Source organism: Drosophila hydei, unplaced genomic scaffold, assembly GCF_003285905.1.
Source record: "Drosophila hydei strain 15085-1641.00,03,60 unplaced genomic scaffold, DhydRS2 tig00000413-arrow-arrow-pilon, whole genome shotgun sequence".
NCBI classification, from domain to species: Eukaryota; Metazoa; Arthropoda; class Insecta; order Diptera; family Drosophilidae; genus Drosophila; species Drosophila hydei.
In genome coordinates, this window is record NW_022045725.1 from 238,530 (window position 1) to 262,781 (window position 24,252).

At 39.4% G+C, this 24,252-nt stretch overlaps 6 protein-coding genes across 15 annotated transcripts; 3 read left to right on the forward strand and 3 right to left on the reverse strand.

Moving 5' to 3' along the window:
* Nucleotides 1-517: 517 nt before the first annotated feature.
* Nucleotides 518-1,663, reverse strand: LOC111597329 (zinc finger protein 593 homolog). The gene is made up of 2 exons (XM_023311972.2): nt 1,564-1,663; nt 518-1,490 (listed from the first exon to the last, which is right to left on the reverse strand). The coding sequence occupies exon 2, from the start codon at nt 1,354-1,356 to the stop codon at nt 859-861; it is 498 nt and encodes a 165-aa protein (XP_023167740.2). The 5' UTR covers nt 1,357-1,490; nt 1,564-1,663; the 3' UTR covers nt 518-858.
* Nucleotides 1,664-1,962: 299 nt separating this feature from the next.
* Nucleotides 1,963-13,475, forward strand: LOC111597327 (high affinity copper uptake protein 1). 5 transcript variants are annotated; one of them, XM_023311968.2, is made up of 7 exons: nt 1,963-2,064; nt 2,599-2,690; nt 9,717-9,801; nt 9,893-10,080; nt 10,165-10,412; nt 11,593-11,622; nt 12,572-13,475. In XM_023311968.2, the coding sequence occupies exons 3-7, from the start codon at nt 9,765-9,767 to the stop codon at nt 12,771-12,773; spliced, it is 705 nt and encodes a 234-aa protein (XP_023167736.1). In that variant the 5' UTR covers nt 1,963-2,064; nt 2,599-2,690; nt 9,717-9,764; the 3' UTR covers nt 12,774-13,475. The 5 variants fall into 5 exon arrangements, with proteins under 5 accessions (XP_023167736.1, XP_023167738.1, XP_023167734.1 ...); XM_023311966.2 differs by having other exon boundaries at nt 1,966-2,064; nt 9,884-10,080; XM_030224223.1 differs by lacking the exon at nt 1,963-2,064 and adding an exon at nt 2,489-2,505 and having other exon boundaries at nt 9,884-10,080.
* Nucleotides 3,872-5,282, forward strand: LOC111597326 (histone acetyltransferase KAT2B-like). The gene has a single exon (XM_023311965.2). The coding sequence runs from the start codon at nt 3,885-3,887 to the stop codon at nt 5,145-5,147; it is 1,263 nt and encodes a 420-aa protein (XP_023167733.1). The 5' UTR covers nt 3,872-3,884; the 3' UTR covers nt 5,148-5,282.
* Nucleotides 13,476-14,917: 1,442 nt separating the features above from the next.
* Nucleotides 14,918-18,981, reverse strand: LOC111597319. 6 transcript variants are annotated; one of them, XR_003944239.1, is made up of 6 exons: nt 18,664-18,981; nt 17,655-18,002; nt 17,120-17,307; nt 15,514-15,630; nt 15,307-15,464; nt 14,918-14,953 (listed from the first exon to the last, which is right to left on the reverse strand). XR_003944239.1 is itself a non-coding variant. In XM_023311948.2 (5 exons), exons 2-5 carry the CDS (start codon nt 17,679-17,681, stop codon nt 15,407-15,409), a joined length of 390 nt encoding a protein of 129 aa, XP_023167716.1. In that variant the 5' UTR covers nt 17,682-18,002; nt 18,664-18,981; the 3' UTR covers nt 15,167-15,406. The 6 variants fall into 6 exon arrangements, 2 of the variants coding, with proteins under 2 accessions (XP_023167716.1, XP_023167717.1); XR_002751311.2 differs by lacking the exon at nt 14,918-14,953 and adding an exon at nt 16,841-16,959 and having other exon boundaries at nt 15,167-15,630; nt 17,470-18,002; XR_002751310.2 differs by lacking the exon at nt 14,918-14,953 and adding an exon at nt 16,832-16,959 and having other exon boundaries at nt 15,167-15,630; nt 17,470-18,002.
* A 9-nt stretch (nt 18,982-18,990) lies between these two features.
* Nucleotides 18,991-21,305, reverse strand: LOC111597318 (luc7-like protein 3). The gene is made up of 4 exons (XM_023311947.2): nt 20,949-21,305; nt 19,466-20,487; nt 19,278-19,348; nt 18,991-19,177 (listed from the first exon to the last, which is right to left on the reverse strand). Exons 1-4 carry the CDS (start codon nt 21,048-21,050, stop codon nt 19,029-19,031), a joined length of 1,344 nt encoding a protein of 447 aa, XP_023167715.2. The 5' UTR covers nt 21,051-21,305; the 3' UTR covers nt 18,991-19,028.
* Nucleotides 21,306-21,543: 238 nt separating this feature from the next.
* LOC111597247 (DNA replication licensing factor Mcm6) lies at nt 21,544-24,248 on the forward strand. The gene has a single exon (XM_023311847.2). It carries the CDS (start codon nt 21,659-21,661, stop codon nt 24,116-24,118), a length of 2,460 nt encoding a protein of 819 aa, XP_023167615.2. The 5' UTR covers nt 21,544-21,658; the 3' UTR covers nt 24,119-24,248.
* Nucleotides 24,249-24,252: the final 4 nt, after the last annotated feature.

Consider the following 24,252-nt stretch of genomic DNA (forward strand, 5'->3'; position numbering starts at 1 on the left):
TAAATACTTAAATTAGTCGTCCAACGGTCGCAAAACTTAAAACAAATAAAAACAAAAACAATTATTTACATAGAGAAACAAAAGAAATCACATACCTCATTATTGTTTTTAGCGTTGTCATTATATATACTCAAGATCCAAATCGAAATCCGTTCGCTTTTCGGCTAAAATCAATTTTATGTACACCAAAAATACATACATTAAATTTACACTAAACATAATGAAAAATTTGTTTTTTTTTGTAACCATCAAACCAAATGCAAAACACGTAAATGGACAAAATAGCTTATAAAACTGCAAATTTAGTACTTAAAAGCAACAGAACAAAAGAGAAAAGGAAGAACCGCATCTAATTCTGTTTCAATATAACAGAAATTGTAAATTGTTAAATATTACTCGAATAACTCTTAGTTTGTATATATTATTATAGAATGTGTACATATATGCATAAGCGATCCACGTCTACAGAAAACAAATATATTTATACCGTACAATTTGTATAGAATGAAAAGAAAAGAACAATTTGTGCTTTATTTAAACGTAATGGAAAATATTAGCTTGGAAAGTTAAGCCCGAATCCGACGACGAACTACACTTATAATTAAAGCCCTGCCTTAGTTCCTGTTTCAATATGCATAACATAAAGGAAGTTGGACAGGCCAATATGTGCTTTGGTGATTTGTAGTCCTGGTTTAATGCCTGCACTAATCTCCTTGTTTAAAAGTAATAGAGAAAACTATAAAGGAATTTAACATTCGTTAATTATATTTTACATACATTTTGTAAAGAAAAAAAATAATTAGGTATTTATCTATCGAACTAGTAGATCCTTAAGTGTCTCCATGATTTCCCATTGGTTCAGGTCTCCATTTTCTTGGTTCTCTTTCGCGTCACCTTTGTGGACGTTGTGGGCGCTTCCTCTTCCATGGCATTGCTGTCTTCGGGCTTCTCCTCCACTTTGATGCGTTTGCCAGCCCTAGCTTCATCCTTGCTGGGTTGTGTCTCAATGACGCGCTTTTTTGGCTGTTTGAAGCTGCCGCGGCCAGCCGCCCGTTCCGACTCCTCGATGCTGTATGGCTCCGTTTCGAGTGCCTTGAGACGTCGCTTGTGCACCTTGGTGCGAAAGTGCGCCTGCATGGATCTGTCGTCGATGAAGTACTTGGCGCAGTGGACGCAGTAGAACTGTGCAAAGCCCGGTTTATCTAAGTCAACGTTCTGGTTAATCAGCTCGCCGCTGCGTGTGCGCATATCGTCGTCAATCTGGTCAAGGTCTCTACGCCGGTTGCGCACACGCCAACGACGCTGTAGATGTGTGTCACCATAGTGCATCTTCTTGCGCTTCTGTACCATACCCATCCTAAGGCGTTTGTGTTATTACAATTGAAAATAAAAAATGAGGGAATTCGCTTTGATTGCAAATATTTGCTGCACGTGGTATTTGTTTTGATCTTTTGGTCAGAGCGTGCAACAGCTGCTGTAAGAATTATATGCTATAAATATATTCACAGAAAAAATGATTTGAATTAGTTTTATAAACATAGAGTACTTGATTTATTGACACACCTTGTTTAATAAACGTTTTTGTCTTTATTTTTCCTTATTTACTGCGTATAAATAGTTGACAAACTAAATCTGTTAGGTATACACTTGCTAGCCGCTATTGTATGTATCAGTGTGTACACACTAACCTCTGGCTAAGCTGATAACACCTGTGCACACACTTCACAGCTGTTTTTATTTATTTAATGCGTTTTGCAATCATTGTTATGTATTATTGAATTACATTTAAAATGCATTCACATTTCATACATTTTTGTATATAACGTGAATATTATATTTTTTATTACGTTCATTCTTACCTATTCGATATTTAAGAGTAAGACAAAAAAATATACTCGATTGCAAAGAAGAATCGATTAGTGGATCGAAAAGCTCAACAATCGTTTTCCCAATGATGGTGCTATGAAGGAAGGAGAAACTTTAATCGTGCGAACTAGTTGTCTGCGGGCGGACGTGCGCATTTTTTGGTTTATTTTTTATTCAATACCGATACGGCGAAAATAAGTAAATAATAAAAGTATTATTAAATAAACAATAACTCAATTTCTGTGCAATAATGCAATAAAGTTGTGTTAAGACATTGTCGCACAAATCACTAAATGGAAACATGTTTCTTTGATATGTGATTAAATAACGCTGCCAGTGCGGTTTCTTGCTATAACATTTATTAAATCTTTTTTCTTGTTATGTTATGTTTGTGCATTCAATGAATAAAGTGCTGGAAATGTTCGCATTATTGTTATGCTAATGGATTCGCCAACTGTGACATCGCCGTTGTCGTTGTCAACGACGGTTTTGATTGTTCAATTATGCCGTTATGAACAGCTGTTCTGATTGTGCATCGCTCTCTCCAATGCTGCAAGCACGGACGGCATGCGAATTGTCAAACGATAATTTGACTGCGATAAATACGACTGACTATATAATTGCGTGTGTGTCGTGTGTGTACGTGCAGGCTTATTCAAACAGTGATTACACTCCCGAAAAAAAGAAAAATAATAACATGTATCGTTTATTTATTACCGATTTCTGTTTCAGCTTTGCACATTCCGTTGATTTTTTTATATACCGGCTTATACTTGTTTGCATTTGAATTTGCAATTGTTGGCGCAGCAGTCAAGTGTAGTGCAGTAAGTATAAGTATTTATTCATATATACAATAACATATGTAATTGTTGCTGTAGTTGCCTTCATTTAGTACATACATACATACTTATCAACAAATAAAAGAACGTGCGGAGCCAGTTTATCAGTTGCTGCAGCTCCGTTCGTTAATCAGTCGATTTGCCTTTAACTGTTATATGCATGCACACACTGACAATAATCACGTGCGTGTGTGTGTGCGATTGTTGGTATTTAAATCTGTTTCTTTTTTGGCTTTTTGTTTTTGCTTTGTGATCGATTTCGAATTTAGATCGCATCGTGCAATATTTGCAATTGTCTCGCAACTTGAATGTAGCGCGCGCTGTGACGTAACAATACACACACACATGCATACTCATACACATAGACACGAAGCGAACTCACTCCCTGCTATGTCTCTACCTCTTTCGCTGCACAGTCGTGCGCGTGTATTTGTACATGAACGCACTAACTAACACATGCAGCAATCGCAGTCTTCCCCCTGTCAGCTGTCAAAGAGTTGCTCTCTCTCTCTCTCGCTTGCTCTCTTTCTTCAGCGCTCGCTCTCGCTGCTCTAAAACAAGTTTTTACATGCACAGCGATTATGATAGCGACTACAATTATTTGCTATGCGATGCACAATAGATCAAAAGGAGAGCACTTTAAGTTTCGCTAGAAATGATAAATACCTGGATAAATGTAGAAGAATCATGAATTCTTCTATATTTGTATTTATTGTTTATATATATGCAAATAATAGCTATGAGCATAATGCTGCGAGTTAGTTGCTAATGAAGTCGCTAATGTATCCAGCTGAAAGCGAAAGTCTTTTGTGTGTAAAACCGAGACAACAACAACAGCAACACAAGGAACGGGTATTTGAATGTCCGTTAGCCATTCGCCTTTCAGCAGATCTTCGAAACCTCACGAAGATTATTGCGCAATGGCGCGAATGGTAAATGTTAAATGGTAACTGGTAAATGACAAACTTACCAGTTGGAAAATAGTTGTTAATTAAGTAGCAAATGTAATTAGTTATTATTTAGCTTTAGCTTGTAGTTTTTGGTCGACTTGTGTAACTTTGATTTGTCAAAATTTGGCTAGCAAAACAAATTCTTTTTGATATTAATTATTATTATTATTTTTCTCGATTGGTTGACTTTGTTGTTTTTTTTTTGACTGGGCAAAATAGTGACGAGAAAATGTGGAATAATAATAGTAATAAAGCGACAAGAAGTTTTCTAAATGAGCCGAATAACAATAGTAGTTCGAGTATAGATTTTGATAATGATAATGATAAGGAAAACGATCTGCCGATTGATATGGTCCGTGGTGCCATTGATGCCATATTGAAGTCGCAGACTGCCATCAAGCCGGCAGTGCTGAATCCGTTCAATGTATCGCACGATGAGAGTGTGAAGGCCGAGGAGCTGAAGGGCATCATCGAGTTCCACTGCATTGGCAATTCGTTGACGAAAGAGATCGATAAAGAGACGATGATCTTCCTGCTCGCTCTCCAATCGATATTCGGGCAACAGCTGCCGGAGATGCCGCCCACATACATAACCCGACTGCTGTTCGATCCCAAGCACAAGACTATGGCATTGGTTAAGAAGGGCCAGGCGATTGGTGGGATCTGTTTTCGCTTCTTTGCCACGCAAGGATTCGCTGAGATCGTGTTCTGTGCGATCGCCATGCCGGAGCAGGTGAAAGGCTACGGCAGCCATTTGATGAATCACTTGAAGGACTACATCCTACAGAATGGCATTCAGCACCTGTTGACCTATGCCGATTGCAATGCCATTGGCTATTTCAAGAAGCAGGGCTTCTCGGACACCATACGCCTGGCGCGTCCCATCTATGAGGGTTATATCAAGGAGTACGACAGCGCCACTCTAATGCACTGCGAGCTCCATCCAAGCATTGTGAACACCCAATTCACATCGATCATACGCCAACAAAGCGAAATCCTCAAGGAGTTGATTGTGCAGCGGCAGAAGGATGTGGAAAAAGTGCGACCCGGTTTGACGTGCTTCACGCAGGGCATCGCCTCCATACCGATCGCATCGATACCCGGCCTCAAAGAGATCGGCTGGCAGCCGGAGCTGCTGCCCGCACGTGTCGAGGAACTAACGGATGCCGCTCATCTATCGAGTCTCTTCGATACGGTGCTGCAGTCGCTGCGTCGCCAAGCCTCCGCCTGGCCCTTCCTGTCGCCCGTCAATGCCAAAGACGTGCCCGACTACTATGTGCATATCAAATACCCCATGGACCTCAAGACGGTGGGTGAGCGCCTCGAGCGCGGCTACTATAAGACGCGTCGCCTGTTCATGGCTGACATGGCGCGCATCTTTTCCAATTGCCGCGACTACAACTCGCCCAATACCGATTACTATCGCTGTGCCAACACCCTCGAGCGGCACTACCTGAACAAGATGCGTCAACTCGGACTCATGGACAAGTGAAACATCGTTCGATCGATCGATCGACCATGATGACGCTGATGAATCAGAGTAACAGTTCTTTCCACTTACCTTGTAATACTCAAATGCTAGTCACAACTAGACTTTTGTAAAGCGCGAACACACACACACACACACATACAGAGAGAATAAGAAACTAATACTAACAAATGAATCTATAAAAGTTTAAGTTTTCTTTTTAGTTTGTCGAGCATCTGCCTTGGCACAGACAGAAGCTAGGAAAGTGTGAAAAATAATGAAATTTATTCTTTTCTTTATATATTCTGTGAATATACTCTAGATCTATCTAACATATTGTTAGTTTATTTTCTGTTTTTTTTTTTTTTTTATATGTTCAGTAAATACAAGAAATATATTTAAGTTTTTATCTTATTTTATATTTTGTGAAGAATCAAGTTGAGTTACAAATTAAACTTTATAAAGTATACATCGAGAATATTTAACTCAGTATGATGGGCCGTTAGGGATGTATGATTTATGTTTATACTATCTGTATGTATTATGCGAGTGTGTGAGTAATCCATTAACTGTATTATCATATCTTATCATAGATCTACAGATGTTGCTAGGGCAATCCATGTGCCGCTCTTAGCCAAGTAGGTTCTCTAATAAGTAATATGCATGAGAGGTTTTCGGAACATATGGAGCATAGCTTTAAGCTCTTCGGATCAATTGTGGCCAGCAGGCGGCCAACTCGTTGGGCCAGTTGAACGGAGCTCGACTGGCGTCAAGGTGAACCTCTATTGAGCGCGCTCGCATTGGAATAAGCCAGCATACATAATGCCGTTATGGGCCATAAGTGATGGACTTGTATATATATATATTCCTATATAGGGTGGGGTCAGTGCAAAGAGAGAGGGAGTGGGGGAGACACAAAGAATGTGGTTTACCGTTTGGATTTGCTTTCAAATCATGAGCGCGTTTTGCACTTGCTTTTTGGCTTATCTTTGTTAAAGAGAAAAACAACAATGTATAAAAAACAAATAGCAGCTGGTTTTTATACTCTTTTTGTTTTTATTGCGGTTGCTTTGTTGTCACAGGCGATAGTCGCGTATATATATACACACACATGATTCTTAAGACAAGTTCGACTGGACAAAGGGAAAAACAAATGTTGCGATTGGGCTGGCCACTAGTTTATTATGTATTAAGGGATATACCCTGCAAGTAGGGTATATTGACGAGTATATCAGCTTCTCTAGCAGCGATTGCCGTAGATGATGCTAGCTGGCTGCAAATACCTAGCAAACTTCGCCTATCGATAGCAAGCTATCGATATAATGCTTTTGGCTATGTCTGAAATCATACAGGGTATCCAATAGTGGGGTCAACCCACGCATATTCAGTACCTTTGTGAGTTGGCTCTGTCTGGATGCCTCTCGACCTTAGCCCAGAGCCGGATGAAGACGGAGTCACGTGCCTCAGTCACTCACCCGACGCAGCGGGCAGGTTCGACGTGGAGATTATTCTGCGCATTAGCTTTGGTAATTCCACATTTGATTTTAACAAGTCTAATTGCAAAAGCGAAAAGAGATATTTCATATGAAGTAGCTGGAAAAACCGGATTCTCGAAACTGGGGCCAGCTACGGCGACGGTGACGGGGCTGGAGCAGCCGGAGGCGTGGCATGAGAAAGAAAAGTAGGTAATTCCTAAAAAGTTATAATAAAGTAATTTCAGACACGGCTGTCGAGAAACAGAGCGATAGCGAGAGAGGGAGATGGAGAGAGTGTAACTCATGCATTGCTTATCGCTTAAAGCAATGGAATCTGAGAAAGAGAGAGAGAGAGTGGGAGAGAGAGAGTGGGAGAGAGATCGAGTGCGGAGCGATTTAATACGTCAGACTAAATGGTAATTCCCATAGCTCAAAGCCATTATAAATAACTAACTATATGGCCTTTAAGCATTGCTAGTTTAGGTACAGTGAAAGCGCGCTAAAGCAGCTGTCGGAACAGTCTAACTGCATTAATACTATTGATAAAGGCGACAAAGCTGTTCATTGCATAGATTATTCTCTGTATCCATGCCTATTATATAATATACACACATACATAGTTGCATATATGGCACCCACTATATATATACCGTCTGATATTTGTAGTCGGGCATAAAGCGTTAATTGCTTCTAGTCCCCCTCCATAAAGCTGAGAGTGGAAGAACGATGGGAAGAGCCACATAGCCAAAGGTGAAATACTCTGCTCATATATAACTCATATGCTCGATACTGTAAAAGCTAAGGTATTCCTAAGATAATGCTGCTGATCACAGAAATCGATTAACTTTGAAGTGAAGTCCCTACGACTTCTCATAGACTGTGCTGTTGTTGCTGATCAGAATAATATAGCCAGATGGTGTCATACGCCCGGCAGGAAGGGTATCTCGAGCAGCAGAGACCACAGACAATCGAAACACGCCAAATGCAGCCTTATCATTCATTTGCACTGATATGCGCACATGTGTGTGTGTGTGTGTGTGAGTGTGTGCGGTCACAGACCACAAACAAACAAATAAACAAACAGCAGAACAAGTGTAATGCCTCAATCTGAAACATTTTTACCGCTGCAGTTGCCCCCGTTTCACATATGAGAAACATTGCAAAATAAATACACAAAAGTTGATGCGACTATTGCGGCTGAGTGTGATAAAGAGCGTGATATGGAATAGTATGATAAACTATATACTATATGCCATACACTCTGTACTATATATGCGCGCATGACAAGGTTCAGAAGGGGAGGACGACGCCCGAGTCCGATTAGTCGAGCAAGTGCAGTGCAACGGTTTCAACCTCAAAGTAAAAACGAAAGTGAAATTTTTTTCTTTTTTTTTTTTGACAAAGGACTATCGTGCTGTATGTTATCGATAACAACAGAAGTTATCCTTTATTGTGTTCAAATTACAGTTAAAGCAGCGTAGCATTGAGGAGAAAGTAGTGTATAATTACTTTGGGCATGGCCTCAACATTCGATAATTATCAGCTGTGTTATCGAACAAGATAATTAAACGTGTTTTGCAGCAGCATGGAGAAGTTAACAAGGCAAAACTTCCTGCAACTTATCTTACGAGATATGCTGCTTACTCTACACTTACACATGCTCTATATGCAATTGCCAAGAGAGTATACTGGTTCACATGTAGTCGATATGCAATTGAAGCTGACTGGCAGTAGCAATCAGCTCTAGGCAATTTTATGTGATATATAAATAGTTCTATTTGTCTACATGGGGCACAAACTGCTTAAACATAGATTAATAGAAATTTGTAACGGAAAACCGAGCTGAAATTACATTCGGATACTCCCTATGACTTCAGCTATTTGAGATTTATGCTACTTAAGAACTTCAATAAATCATAGAGCGTGCCATGTCCAGTCTAAGTGATACTAACGAATATTAGTTTTACTATTAGTTCGATTTTCCTTTACCAAAAATCGGATTATATATCTTGGAGATATCGTTTATTGAATAGCTATATCTATATCTAGAGCTCCTTTGCACCTCATCTATCTATCTCTTTCCCACACTATATATTTCTCTCGCTCTCTATCTCTCTTTATGTCTCTCTTTCTTTCCCTTTGTCCCTCTTTAACTCTTTCTCTCTCTCTATCTCTCTCTGTCTCTCTCTCTATGTCTATATCTCTTTCTCTCTATCTGTCTCTCTCTCTCCCAGTCGCCAAAGTACTTCGTTTAAATTTGTAGACAAACTTAAAGCTGACAGCTTAGTCAATTCTGCCACGCAGCCTTTCTCTCCTCTCCCCCGCTCGCCCTGCCTCGCTTTCATCCAGCTTCCCTACGCACGCACAGTTATGCTGAGATATTTCAATTCATTTGAGTGAATGCCGCAGGAATTTGTGACCTTTGTCTGTGGAGCTCTAAAGCGCAAATGGGGCGTGGCTGGGGCAACTTTCTAAGCTCATTTCAAATGAACAGCGGGTGAAAGGTGGCAGCAGACAAGCGGACAAGCAGACAATATATATATATATATATATATATATATATATGTAGATATACGCATATATAGAGATAAATCGATTGTGTTTTTTGGACAGCTGCTGCGTCATTTGATTGCTGGAAGTGAATGAATTACTTTCTAGCTGCCAATAGACAATTGATGGAACGACGGGTGATCGCACACATAGCCCAGATTCGTAATTGCGCTATGCGAAAATGGAATGAAGGTGGCGAGGTCGTACAGTAAAGTAACAGTAAATGAAGTTGAATGCAAACTGTGTGAATTCCTGATCGATAACCACAGCAAGCAGCCAGAAGAACTCGAGCTGTCTGAGTATGTAATCCAGTCGCTTCTCTGATCTGTTTGATAACTCTTCGTGTCTGCTGACAATCGATAAATATCGTTTCGTTCTACATAAGTTGCATAATAATCAAAATTAAAGTTTGTGAACTTGTCATAAGTATCGATAATTATCGTAATATCGATTGAGATATTAAAAGCTATTGGAACTTAAGTCTTCAGCAAGGCAGGGCAGTCGAGCATGCTCGTTCATCACATACTCCTTGGCTAAACTTTCGTATTACATTTGACTTTCGCCGCAGCTCAGTAAACCCTAAGGAACGGACAGAGCAGGAGAAGCAACTGGCCAAATGGATTCACACGCACATCACAGCGCACCCACTGTTGGTGAGTAGACGCCTCGGGTGCTGCCAGAAATCGTGGCTCATCATATATATATATATATATATTCGTGTCTAATCCGTGGTAGAACTGATAGATCATTCCATGCACGGGCACGATCATGCGAACATGCATCACGATCACGACCATATGGGACTGGCGGCCACCACGCTGACGCCGCCTCTGGCGACGACCCACGGCGATCTATCGATGGGCGTGCATGCGGGTCATCATCATGGCGGCGGCGGCACCGGCACCGGCATGGAGCACATGATGTCCATGGCGGTAAGCATGGAAGCCAAATTCATGTAAAGACAAAAGAGATTCGAATTAAAATCGTATTTTTGTGTCTTTTTGTGCTGTGTCCAGTTTCACTTTGGCTACGATGAGACCATTCTCTTCTCGTGGTGGCACATCGAGACGGTAGCTGGTCTGATTGGCTCGATGATAGCCATTTTCCTGTTGGCGCTGCTTTACGAGGGCCTGAAATATTATCGCGAGTATCTGTTCTGGAAGACGTACAATCTGCTCGAGTATCGGCCCGTCACGGGACCCCAGCGAAATCCAGAGGCGCCGCGTCTACCAACGCCCGCCGCTGCTGCCCCATCGCCTGTGCAGTGAGTATCCCGTATAGCGTAGCTTGATAATTGTTGATTGTGGACCGGAGACCGAATATTACAGATCGAAGATTGTTGATCAAAGATCATTGACCGAAGATCGTAGATAGTAAACCGAAGATCAAATATCGAAGATTCTAGATCACAAATCGGAGATCGAATGTTGTATATTGAAGATCAGAGATTGAAGATCGAAGACTGCATGACGAAATTCGTGAATCAAAGGTCGCAGATCGAAGATTAAAATTCCATAATTATAGATTGAAGATCGATAACAGTGTATCGAAGAATATGGATATCTTAAACGTCCCAACTGGAAGATTGTAGAAAGAATAACGTAGAGATCGAAGATTGAAGATTAATGACTGTATAAAAACAAAAATTGTAAATTGTAGATTAAAGATCGTAGATCGAAGATCGATATTGTAGCTTGTAGCCTGCGTAGATCGAATACGAAATATTATACATCTATGATTGTAGATCGAAATCTGTAGATGAAACAGAGAAGAGCAAAGATCAAAGTTTGTATATCGACTATCGAAGGTCAAAGATCGAAGATCCCCATATCGAATATCGTTTGTGCTTGTTCTGTTTTGTTTGTGAGTTGAAATGCATGTGACTGTGCTGATTTTTTCCTTGTAACTCTGTATATACGTACATCAATATATTAATATATATAGTCTAATGCTCTTTATATACCACATAAATTTTTCTCTCTTTCTCTTTCTTTCGTTTTCGTTGCCGTTTACCGTTTACCGTTTTATATGCGTCTCTTGTGTGTATCATACGCTTTTCGCCTCTGCGCTCATCAACTGTATCATAAAACAAAATAAAAACCAAAAATATCATAAACAAATCAAATATCGCGCGTGCTTTCATGTAAATTATGCTCTTCATCTTATAAATATTCGCAAAACTGTAAAACCCAAAATAATCCTATATCTCTAAATTTAATCAATCATGAAATCTTACGTTTCCGATTTGATAACGATAACGATAACAATTTGATATTGATTTCCCCCATCTGTATACGTACACCCACCCACCCACACATACACACACACACACACATACACGCAACCGTTACCCGTTTACCGTTTACTGTGCCCACGCCTCAAATATATATATATCTATATATATGTATATGTATATGTATATCTATATATATTCATGCCCCCAGATACGTTGGCGAAGTTGTGCACAAGCAACCGTAAGTATCCCAATATTCCCGCTACCCCTTTTTCACCCAAAATCCTATCCAAAAATCTAGCCCGTATTACGATTATAAGTCATATGTCTTTCAGTGTATCTGATTACACCCTATATACGATATTATTGTTTGCAAATCCAATTAACTCTCTTTCGCTCTTCGTACCAACTTTTTTATGATCCGTGCGAAACACTCGCGTCTGATTATTTGTATGACAAATTGTTACCTGAGACCCAATTACGATTACCTGCCCAGTTATCGGCTAAATTAATAATTATCAGTGACTAAGTCTCACAATGCACTAATGCGTAGCAATTCCAATTTGCAAAAACTTATTTTGTAAGCAATAATAATGTATATGTAGTTTGTAGTTTTTAGTTTAGCCACAATTCACGCCCAGTAACTGCACCAAATTATCTATTACTATCTAATTTATTTAGCTTATAGAACTAACTTTTCTAGTTAAAAAAAAAACAAACGAGAAAGTAAATATAATCCCACTTATGTTACTGTACAGCTTTGTCAGTGCAAGCCAACTTCACTCTCTCTCTCTTTTTCTGTCCCTCTCTCAATAAAGTTTTCACTGTAAATATAGAAATTTCGCTCAATTAACATTGTAAAGGAACAGTTCTTTTGAAATAGTTTTCAAACGCGCCAAAAAGGCGATAATTAATCGATAGTTAAGTGAAGCAATAAATACTAAAGAACTAGTATAGGTGAATCAACTATCGAAAGAACTTTAACTAAAACTAGTTCTCGTTTTACTACATCATGTTTTCGTTTGAATTCTGTTTCATTTTGTTTGTTTATTAATTTGTTTATGTTTTTTTTTCTATCTCTCTAATACCATTTACACATTTTCCGTTCTTCCATTAATGGGGTCTTAAAAGGGCAATTCATAATACAAGATATAACTAACGAATTATTTAATGTTATGCACGCTATACAGACCAACAATGTTGTCCATCAATCATCTATACCAGACGCTGCTGCACGTACTCCAGGTGACGCTCTCCTTCCTGCTCATGCTGATCTTTATGACATACAATGTCTGGCTCTGCATGATGGTCGTCCTGGGCGCTGGCGTTGGCTATTTCCTGTTCTGCTGGAAGAAATCGGTTATCGTCGATGTGACCGAGCATTGTCACTAACAGCGCTCGATTGGAAATCCAATCAGAGCGGTGTTCCATGCGATACGATACAGCAGGCCCTGCCGAGCAGCTGAATGCTCCAATTTCTCGAAATGTCAACAAAAGCAAACACACATACACACATACACACACACGTACACACACACACACACACACACACACACACACACACATACACACACACACACACCACTCAAAGACATACACATGTCCTCCAACACACACACATATGAACACATTTTTAGGTATTAAAATATAAATATATACACTAATATATAGATACTTTATCCGTGCTGAATAATCGGGGCAACGTATTTGCCAGCACTCAAATTTTTTACAACTGTGAAATTTTTTAAACAAATTTAAGACACAAAAATCTGTATACAAAAACAAAAGAAAAAGGAAAAGAAACATAAGAGGAAAAGAAAGGGAGAAAACCCGATGTTTTGGGCACACATCGCTTTTCCTTCGACTTTTGAGGTTAGGTTAGTTAAGAAATTGTTAAAAGTTGTCCAACTAAATAATTGTAAAAATTGTAAAAACAAAATACAAAATGGAATAAGGAAACAGTGAATCATTTGTTGTTACAACTCAAAGCTAAGCTAGCCAAACATTTCTCAATTGGTCAATGTTAATTTCTAATCGACGTCCCAATTATTCATTCATATATTGTTCTTATTTTTTACTTCAAATTATTTACAATACCACAATTATGTTTTATACTTTGTTAATAATATGCAATTTACATATATATATATATATATATATATATATATATATATATATATATATATATATATATATATATATATATATATATATATTTATATATATATATATATTTATATTTATTATTTTTTGCGGTTGTCAAAAGCTAAGAATATTTGTTTCGTATTTGCCTTGCCTCAACATTAATGAATTTATAATTCCGTTTTAATAATGATATTGACCAAAAGTGTATATATATACATATACATGGATATATACGTATGTTTATATGTATATATAAATTCATATATAGATTGCTGTAGATATTAATTGTAAATGCAAATACAAACAATAAATGGCAACAAAACTATGAGACGTATACATTATCGATATAAATATATAAATAAATTACAACAAATATATACACAATGGCTAAAAACAATCAAGATGGCATTTTTAATACTCGTTACAAAGGGGAAAACTGTATTCTGTCTATCTAGCTTGAAATTTGAGATGCATCTATTCATCATGTGTGTTTTGCCTCGTTTGATACATCGCCTAGATTAGGCGGCGTGGCAGATCGGCATAAAAAATAATTAAATCATAACTTTAAAGCTGACATAACCAAGTTCAACAAGAAAACTATTTTCCTCAGAAAGACCTATAAATTGTAGAGAACGCCCTTTAAGGCACGGCGCAATCGAAAATATTGATATAAGTAAATTTGGTTATTATTGGACACATATGCGCTCGATAGCGCCATATTTTTCAAAAAGTAACTGTCAATACTCAAAATGGTGAAACTTAAATCGAACCAGTTCTTATTCTGCTGGTATAGAGCATTAATTTAAGCCTGAACGAAACAGAATATCGATAACGATAACAAATCGTGATTTTGCTTTGTAATCACATTTAAAATTGTATTGAACAGACTATGGGCAAGAACGGGTAAAGCACTATTCAACAGCTGTAAATAAACCCATGTAAAAACAAATAAAGAACAATGTTTTCAGGATTGCGCAATCGTTTGCATAGTTTTTGTTTTTTTATTGTTTTTTTCCTTGTGGTTTTTATTTTTTCTTTTTCATTTTTTTTTTGGTTTTTCATTTTTGCTTTGTTTTGTTTCAATAAAAAATTATCGCGATTTTGAATGGTATTATTATCATTAATTGTAATAGGTATTAAGTGTAGATGTAAGTTATATATATGCATGTAATAATTAAAAACTCGCCTTTATATGGACTACATTTTGTTGTTACTTTTTGCTTTTCGCTTTTCTTTTTCTTTTTTTTTTTAATGTAATTATTAGTTGGTTCTGTACTTTTTATTGTATTCTCGTTTGCGAATCAAATGAAAAATTAAAAATATATATTTAATATATATTATTATATATATATTTTTTTCTAAATACATAACGAAAGGCGGATGCGTCAATATCCTTCACAAAAGCGCGCGAACCAACATGAACAAAACTAAATTCAAAAATTCAAATTAACAGAACCGAATATATATATAAATATATATAAATATATATATATATATATATATATATATATATATATATATATATATATATATATATGAGCATATATATATTAATATATATATGCATAAATTGCTATTGCCAATATTTGTGAAAGATACAACGTGGCCAAAATAGAATTAAATATTTAACAATTGTTTGGATCGTGTTTGTTTGGCAACAAACAGAGAAGGATGATGGAGTGGGAGCAATTTATAAATTATATATGTATATATATACATATATAAAATATATATATATAGATATATATATGTAGAAAAAGTGAGATAAATTGAAATTCACCTCGTATCTCATGCCTTAATACAGTTAACATGAGTGGAAGATACAGTGAGCCCGTCACTCTCGCTGCTCGCTACTCGTTACTCGTTATTCTCACTACTCGTTACTCGCTACTCGTTGCTCCTTTGACTAGGCACTCCATGGCGTCTGCATTCGTCTGTCTTGAAGAAACATAACTGGTGTTTGTTGTGGGTTGGCAAAGCAAGTTACCTGGAGTGGCTCCACATTTGGGGCCCAGGCATATGTGTTCTCTCGCTCTCCGAAACGGAGCTTGCCACTTGCCGATCGCCGATTGAAGACTGGAAGAACATGCGCATCCGTTGAATCCTGCAAATGTTTGTAGAGAACAAAATCAGCATACAAATATGGCACTTGAGTGTTATTTTCATTTCATTTTTTGAATAAACTAAAGAAATAGAGCACCCGAAACTTCTGAGGGGAAAAATCAGATTTGGATACATGAGCATATGACGTGGGTATATAGTTACGATAAACGCGCGCATTGCTTAATATATATATCATTATAATCTCAAAAGGCTGGGCGTATAGATACATATATATGTATATATATATTGTGTATATAAATATATATATATATTGATATAGATATGTATATGTATTTTGTTGAGCCCATCAGTTACATATTAACAGAGAGTGTGTCTGAGTTGTCTGTGTGTGTGTGAGAGAGTGTAGGGGAGTGGAGAGGTCGAGTGTTGCTAACCACTTGAGAAGATCGGCTGCTTAAGTACTATGGAATACTTGGGCTATAACGATAATTAGTGTATGTGAAGTATTTATTTAGTCAATATACAAATACATATACATATATATGTATATATAAAACATGGGCATACGCAGTAAATGCTTTGGTAATTTTTGGGTAGGGTATACAAATTCATATATGACGCTGCACTCGCCTATAACTACAAAGCTATCAATAATATATATATGTATATATATAGATATATATATACATGCATATAGCATTTACTGATATATATATATATATATACATATATGTATATATCATTAAATGATAATCAATTGCAATTACCTCTGCTTCTTTATTGATTCGCAAGTTCGATAACGAATTCAAACCAAATATCGATCACTGCTGCAATTATCGCATTGTTCACTCATGTATATATATATATATATATATATATATGTATATATATATACATATAAATATACAAACATACATATATTATCTTGTGTTCTTTCCCATTTCGTTTCAACATTTGTTTGTACATTGGAAAGTACAACAACAATAAACATGAAATCAATTTCGGCCTAGCCGAAGTCTCTATGCCCCTGCCAAATCGTTCTACAAAATTGAGCAATGATCAATTTTTGAGTAAATTATATTGAGTAATATATGTTTTTATATTAAAATTTCTGTGGTACACATATATATTTTCAACTTTAGCATACATTAGCAAATTGAAAAGACACAGACAAAGGATTTTCGAATATATATATTTATAAATTTGGAAAAGGCATAAATATATGATTGAAGAAAATGTACCTGACGCACTTGCGAGTCTCGGAAAGCCTCAATAACCGGTTCATGTGTTGTTCAGTGTGATCGGGCCTTTAGGCAGGTTCAAATTTTGAATTCTTTCAATTATTTCACTCTTCCTAGTGACTAAATGACTACAGCAAATATTCATTGATAGACAAGAGTGAAAGAGAGAGAGAGTGAGAGAGTTGCTGTGTGTTTCTGTGTGTGTGTGTGTGTGTGTGTGTGTGTGTGTGTGTGCGTGTGTGTGTGTTTGTGTGCGTGTGTGTGTGTGAGCGAGAGAGGATTACGTACCTCTGGGTCGGATTAACCGTTAACGTATAGAACAATTCAAGCTTAATGCAACCCTGACCCTGATCGGCTGGCAAAACTCGCATTAGAACGGATCGTGATTGGATCGTGGATCCCTGGTTCTGTTGTACCGCTGTACCGAACCATCGCGAACCACCAAAGCACATGCCATTCCCATGCAAACATGATATCTGTGTGGGTGTTCCATTATATCATAATATATAGTACATATGAATTTACTTAAAAGAATTTTCTATATATATATATATAATTTGTTTTTGTTTTTAAGTTGATTTATTTATAGTTTTTTTTAATTTTTTATGTTAGTTAATTTGTTGTCGAGTGGTAAATACCTGGTACAATCAATTTGAACGTATCTCCAATAACAAGTACAACAAGGATACTCTCATTCCCAGCGTTCTGTGAGTTATATATTCAGTTTTTGTATATCTATGTCGTTGTCACTGAGTGTGTATGTGATGGTGTGTGTGTGTGTGTTGGTGTGTGTAAGTATTCCCATCAACCAAATTGAACTAACCTGCTTCCGTTTACACTTTTCTCTCATCTCATTTCATCTCATGGGAATGGATCTAACCTCAAAGGACTAGAATTATATATGCTTGGGTTCTCGTAATTCCACATTCCTCTTTCACAATCGGTTTGTCAGCATATATATGCGTGAGTTGCTATCTACAATCCAGACCAGTGCGACGAGAGGCTCTTCTATGGTTGCCTGTTTCGGTTCTCATATTGTTCCGGTTCAGTTGTATAGCGAATACGATTTTGTTTGGCAATGTGATAAATTGAGTGCAGAAATACGCTTGTAGATGCATTGGGTTGTGTTGGAACAGGTGGAATTGGAACATGCCTAACAGCCACTAAGATGCTATCACAGTGTTTGCGAAATAAAAAGCGAAATTTGACAATTGTTTTCACTATAGCATATTGAAACAGTGGAAAATTAAATAATTGGAATTGAAACATTTTTAATTTTTAATATTGTGAATAAATTAACTTGCTATTCGACAGTTTGTTTCATTTAAAGACATGACAAGTGTTTCATCACTGCAATCCTAAGTTTTCTTCTTTTTTTTGTATATACAGACAATTTGGATTCTCTAAAAGATACTCAGCAGAGGACTACTTTCATGTTTCATTTAACTATTCCTAACAAAGCAGCTGCCCCATTTTCTAGTTGCACAAAGAGCATGCATAGAGCTAACATATAGAAATATATATAGATAAGACCGGAGCAGGCGAGCCTTGTGCAAACATAAATCTGTCATCTATGTTAACTATTCGTGTTGTGTCTGTGTGTGTGTGTGTGTGTGTTTTTTTATAGAGTGAATTTAAGTTTTCTTGTTTTCTGTTAAATATTCTTTTAGGTTTTTTTTTCAAGACAATTTGTGCCTGTCTTTGTACAGATGGAGATTACATATGGAGTATATATATATTTAATTTTTTTGGTTTTCTTGGCTGGACTACGAGTACGTGTACAAGTTGGAGTTATATGAATAGCGTTTTAGATAGTCTGTTATTGAACTCACCTCAGATCCTTTGCATGTTTGGCACAGGTGCACACGTGTCACACACACATGCGTGCCCCATAGACTGTCTGATCTTAATGTTTTTTATAGATTATTGAAATATTATTTTTTTGGAGTACCTCGATGCTGCATGGAGTGTGTGGTGGTGGGAGGGGGCGTGGCACTGGGCCAGTGAGTTCATGTTGTTATTGTTGTTGTTGCGTAGTATCTTCAGCTAATTTTGCATTTTGCGTTACATTTACAAGAGTTTGTTAATTTGCTTTGCTTTTTTTTTGTTATCATAGTCTGTTGCGGTTGTTGTTTCTTTTTCTTTGTTAGCTGTTGCTCTTTGTTATTGTTGTTGCTGTTATTGTTTTGGTTGTATCCTAGTAACGACTGCGACTGCGACTGCGACCATGCCGCTCCCGACTGTCGTGGCGGTAATGATGATTGTGACTGCTGCGTCGACTGCTGCTGCTGCTGTTGTGGCTGCCACTGCGCGAATACGAATGACCATGATGCGATTTGTGATGATCTGTGCAAGGGTCGAAAGACAGTTAGAAAGTTAATAACGCAAAATGCCAAATCAAAAAGCTGAAACTGAAATTAAATAACTGTGCCGTGTGCAAACTTACGATGCCGCCTGTCCGACGATTGACGATTGGGCGGATAGTCACGACTGCGTTCCCGATAGTCGCGCTGATCGCTGCACGAAATGAAGTGCAATAGATATATATACATAGAGAGAAAGAGAGAGGGAAAGTACATATATTAAAGAATATATATATATATATAAATGTAAATATAGTAAGAGCTGATTTACCGCCTGCTGTCGTAGCTGTTGTGAAAGCGTTGCACACGATCATCGCGTCGTCTGCGCTCCTCCTCTTCGTGCTCCTTTTGACGCCGCTCATTGATCTCGGCGACAGCATTGCGTAGCTTGGAATAACCCAAATGCTGTTTGCCCATCAAGTGATCCTCGATGCGCTGCTGTGCATCTCCCACAATCAGAAAGGCGCCGCATATTTCGCACACCTTCATTTGTTTTTCGGGCAGCACTTCGTGCGACCAATTGGCTGACTGTTTGCCATCGGTCTTGGACTCCAATTTGTCTTGGGTGTCGGCTATGGGGGATGCAGTGGCTGTGGGCGATGCGCCAGCGCTTGATGTTGCAGTTGCTATTGTTGTTGGGGTTACTGTTGCCTCATCGACCGTTTCATGCGTTTCGTTGCTTTCGAGGGCAATCGTATCGCTGGCTACGTTTTCTACGTTGGCTACGGGACTAGCAAGTGGCGGCTGGTCCACATTTGGGGCTTCAGTCGCGTTTGTTGTTGGTGTGGTGGGCGTGGATGTGGTTGTAGTTGTTGGTGGTGGAGGCGCGCGCTGCTTGTGATAGTTCTTCATGTGCGCTTCATATTGTTGATTCAACGTCTCCTTCTCCTCCTTGAGATCCTCGCATAGTAACATCAGATCCTGCGCCTGATCCACGTCACCGCGTATGCCCGCCTCTTCAGCCTCGGCCAACAGTTTATTGATGCGTGCAGTTAGATTGTTAAGGTGCTCCTGATGCTTGGCCGCTTGCGACATTGTCCCTGACGGATGATCCCGCTGCATTAGCTGCAGCCGCTGTTTGCCCTTCTGTATCTTCCGATCGACATCGTGCAGCATCACATTGCAGAAGCGCAGAAACTCATCCTCTGTATGGCGTTTGCGCTGCGACGGACGCGCCACCTCGTACAAATGTTTCGCCTCTTCGTCGTGGATACGCGTGCAAGGGCCCAAATCCGCACGAGTATTAATAAATAGATCGTGTGGACAGAATTTCACATTGTAGAATTGACAGAACTAAAAAGGCAGGAGACAATGCAAAATGAATGTGATGGGTTTATAAAATCTCTTAAATAAGATCAAATTCGAACATAAAAGTTTATCTTCTAATAGATGTATTCAAATACAAACAGTTGGAAATGACACATGTTAAATTTAATTGAATTCTAACATACTTCCAATCTAACATTAACTATCTATTGATACTGTTAAACAAATATGTGTATATTCTTTCTATTACTCAGTATATTTCCACTTGAACAAAATGTAAACAAAGTTGAGCCGCGCTGGCCGCAAGCATAATAAGGATCGTCTCACAACTTTCGTTGTGCACTGTGCTTAGCCGGCAATAAAAACAATGCAATGAAGATGATCATAAATAAATGCAATAGCACTTGACTTTGCCAAGAAATGCGATTATATCACACTGAGGACGTCTATAATAATGATGCAAGCATCATGATCTGTCCGCGACTTACCTCTGGATCTTCCCAATTGACCGCTTGTCCAGCCTCAGATGGATGCAAATTTCGATTGCGGCCCATTAGCTCATCGAGCATTTGTCTGGCAGCGTCCACCATTTTGGCTGTATGTGTGTGCTTTGTGTGTGTGTGTTGGTGGACTGCTGCTGCTGACTAGCTTAAATCAGTTGACAGTCGCAGGTGCTGTGTAAACGTTATTCCTATTATTGTGCTAATGTAACGCGCGTTTTATAGACGTATGCCATTAAATAAATTTTAATAAATATATATCTCTTTTATCAAATTTCGGAATCAATAATTCCCTAGTCAGCTCACACGCGTTAGCGATGGTAACTTGCGTAAAAACCCGCCGTCGAAAGAGTAATATATCGTATTGCAGTGCTGCCAGACTGTTGACCGCAAGCACAACTATCGATAAGTTTTTGTTTGAACTAAATAGCTATTAAAAACATTCTATTAGGTAAGAAAATATATAAATATGAATATATATAATATTCATATAGGATACAAATATTATTATGACCCATTTACCTAAAACGTATATTGAATCGGTGAAATATCGATAATTCATACAAAGCCGCTGTCAGCGCGAATTGTCAAAAAAGGCGCGAAGATTGGCAAAAAGAAACACGCAGTAAATAGCATCATAGTCGGCACATTGTTTGTTGAGCGTTTCGGAGTTATTTGCTGTAAAAGAATTAAACGAAATGGATGTTGCGGATGCACAAATCGGACAGCTGCGTGTCAAAGATGAGGTTGGCTTACGCACCCAAAAACTCTTTCAAGATTTTCTTGAAGAATTCAAAGAGGATGGAGAAATCAAATATACTCGACCCGCCGCCAATCTCGAGTCGCCCGATCGCTGCACGCTCGAAGTGAGTTTCGAAGATGTAGAGAAATATAATCAGAACCTAGCCACGGCCATTATTGAGGAATATTATCATGTATATCCGTTTCTCTGCCAATCCGTTTCGAACTATGTGAAAGATCGTATTGGCCTCAAGACCAACAAAGATTGTTATGTGGCCTTCACGGAGGTGCCGACGCGACATAAAGTGCGCGATCTAACCACCTCGAAGATTGGAACACTTATCCGTATTTCCGGCCAGGTGGTGCGCACGCATCCCGTACATCCGGAGCTTGTGTCCGGCACCTTCATGTGCCTCGACTGCCAAACGGAAATCCGAAATGTTGAACAGCAATTCAAGTTTACCAATCCGACCATTTGTCGCAATCCCGTGTGTGCAAATCGCCGTCGTTTCATGCTGGATGTGGAGAAGTCGCTGTTCCTTGACTTCCAGAAGATACGCATCCAGGAGACGCAAGCGGAGCTGCCACGCGGCTGCATTCCGCGTGCCGTAGAGATCATATTGCGCTCCGAGCTGGTGGAGACGGTGCAGGCTGGTGACCGTTATGATTTCACCGGCACCCTCATTGTGGTCCCAGATGTAAGCGTGCTGAGCACGCCGGGCACCAGAGCCGAAATGGGCTCCCGCCATAAGCCAGGCGAAGGTGCCGATGGTGTCACCGGACTCAAGGCTTTGGGCGTGCGAGAGCTGAACTATCGTATGGCCTTTCTGGCATGCAGCGTCCAAGCGACCACTGCACGCTTTGGCGGCACAGATCTGCCCATGTCCGAGGTGACGGCTGAAGATATGAAGAAGCAGATGACCGATGCCGAGTGGCAAATGATCTATGAGATGTCCAAAGATCGCAATCTCTATCAAAATCTGATAAGCAGTCTCTTTCCCTCGATATATGGAAACGATGAAGTGAAGCGTGGCATACTCCTACAGCTATTCGGAGGCGTGGCCAAGACAACCACGGAGAAGACCTCGCTGCGTGGCGATGTAAACGTTTGCATTGTTGGTGATCCGAGCACAGCCAAATCGCAGTTTCTTAAGCAGGTCTCCGATTTCTCTCCACGCGCCATCTACACCTCGGGCAAGGCATCCTCCGCAGCGGGTCTAACCGCCGCCGTGGTCCGTGACGAGGAGAGCTTCGATTTTGTTATTGAGGCGGGCGCCCTGATGTTGGCGGATAATGGAATCTGCTGCATTGATGAGTTCGACAAGATGGATCAACGCGATCAGGTAGCTATACACGAAGCCATGGAACAGCAGACCATATCAATAGCTCGCGCTGGTGTTCGAGCCACGCTCAACGCACGCACCTCCATTTTGGCAGCTGCAAATCCCATCAATGGACGCTACGATCGCTCCAAGAGTCTTCAGCAGAATATTCAGCTGTCGGCTCCGATTATGTCACGTTTCGATCTGTTCTTCATTTTGGTGGACGAGTGCAACGAGGTGGTGGACTATGCCATTGCCCGCAAAATCGTGGATCTGCACTCGAACATCGAGGAGTCCGTGGAGCGTGCATACACACGAGAGGAGGTACTACGCTATGTGACATTCGCACGCCAATTCAAGCCGATAATTGGCATGGAGGCGGGCAAAATGCTCGTGGAGAACTATGGACATTTGAGGCAACGCGATACCGGCTCCTCGGGTCGCAGCACTTGGCGAATTACCGTGCGTCAGCTGGAGTCGATGATACGGCTGAGCGAGGCCATGGCCAAGCTGGAGTGCTCCAATCGTGTGCTCGAGCGTCATGTCAAGGAGGCATTCCGTTTGCTCAACAAATCAATCATCCGTGTCGAACAGCCGGACATTCATTTGGATGATGATGAGCCTCTGGATGTGGACGATGGCATAGAACACGACATTGACATGGAGAACAATGGTGCCGCTGCCAATACGGACGCCGATGCCGTAGATACATCTGGCAGTGCACTCCAAAAGAAGAAGTTCACGTTATCCTTTGAGGATTATAAAAATCTTTCCACCATGCTGGTGCTGCATATGCGAGGCGAGGAGTCACGCTGCGAGGTGGAGGGCACAGATACGGGCATGAGAAGAAGCGATGTTGTCACCTGGTATCTGGAGCAGGTGGCCGAGCAGATAGAGTCCGAGGATGAGCTCATATCAAGAAAGAATCTCATCGAGAAGCTAATCGATCGTCTCATCTATCACGATCAGGTCATCATACCTCTTAAAACCACCAATCTAAAGCCCTTTGCCAAGAGCCCCAAAGCATCAGCTGGCGATGAAGAGCTGGAAAACGATCCGCTCCTTGTTGTCCATCCGAATTATATAGTGGAGTAATCCCCAATAGCTGTTCTGCTCATCATCATTTTTTCAATCATTTTTTCATCATTTTCATTTCATTCGAGTTAAGTTTGTGCGCGTTTTTCTTCTATATATTATATATTCCATGTTTACAGATGATTTTGTCTAAA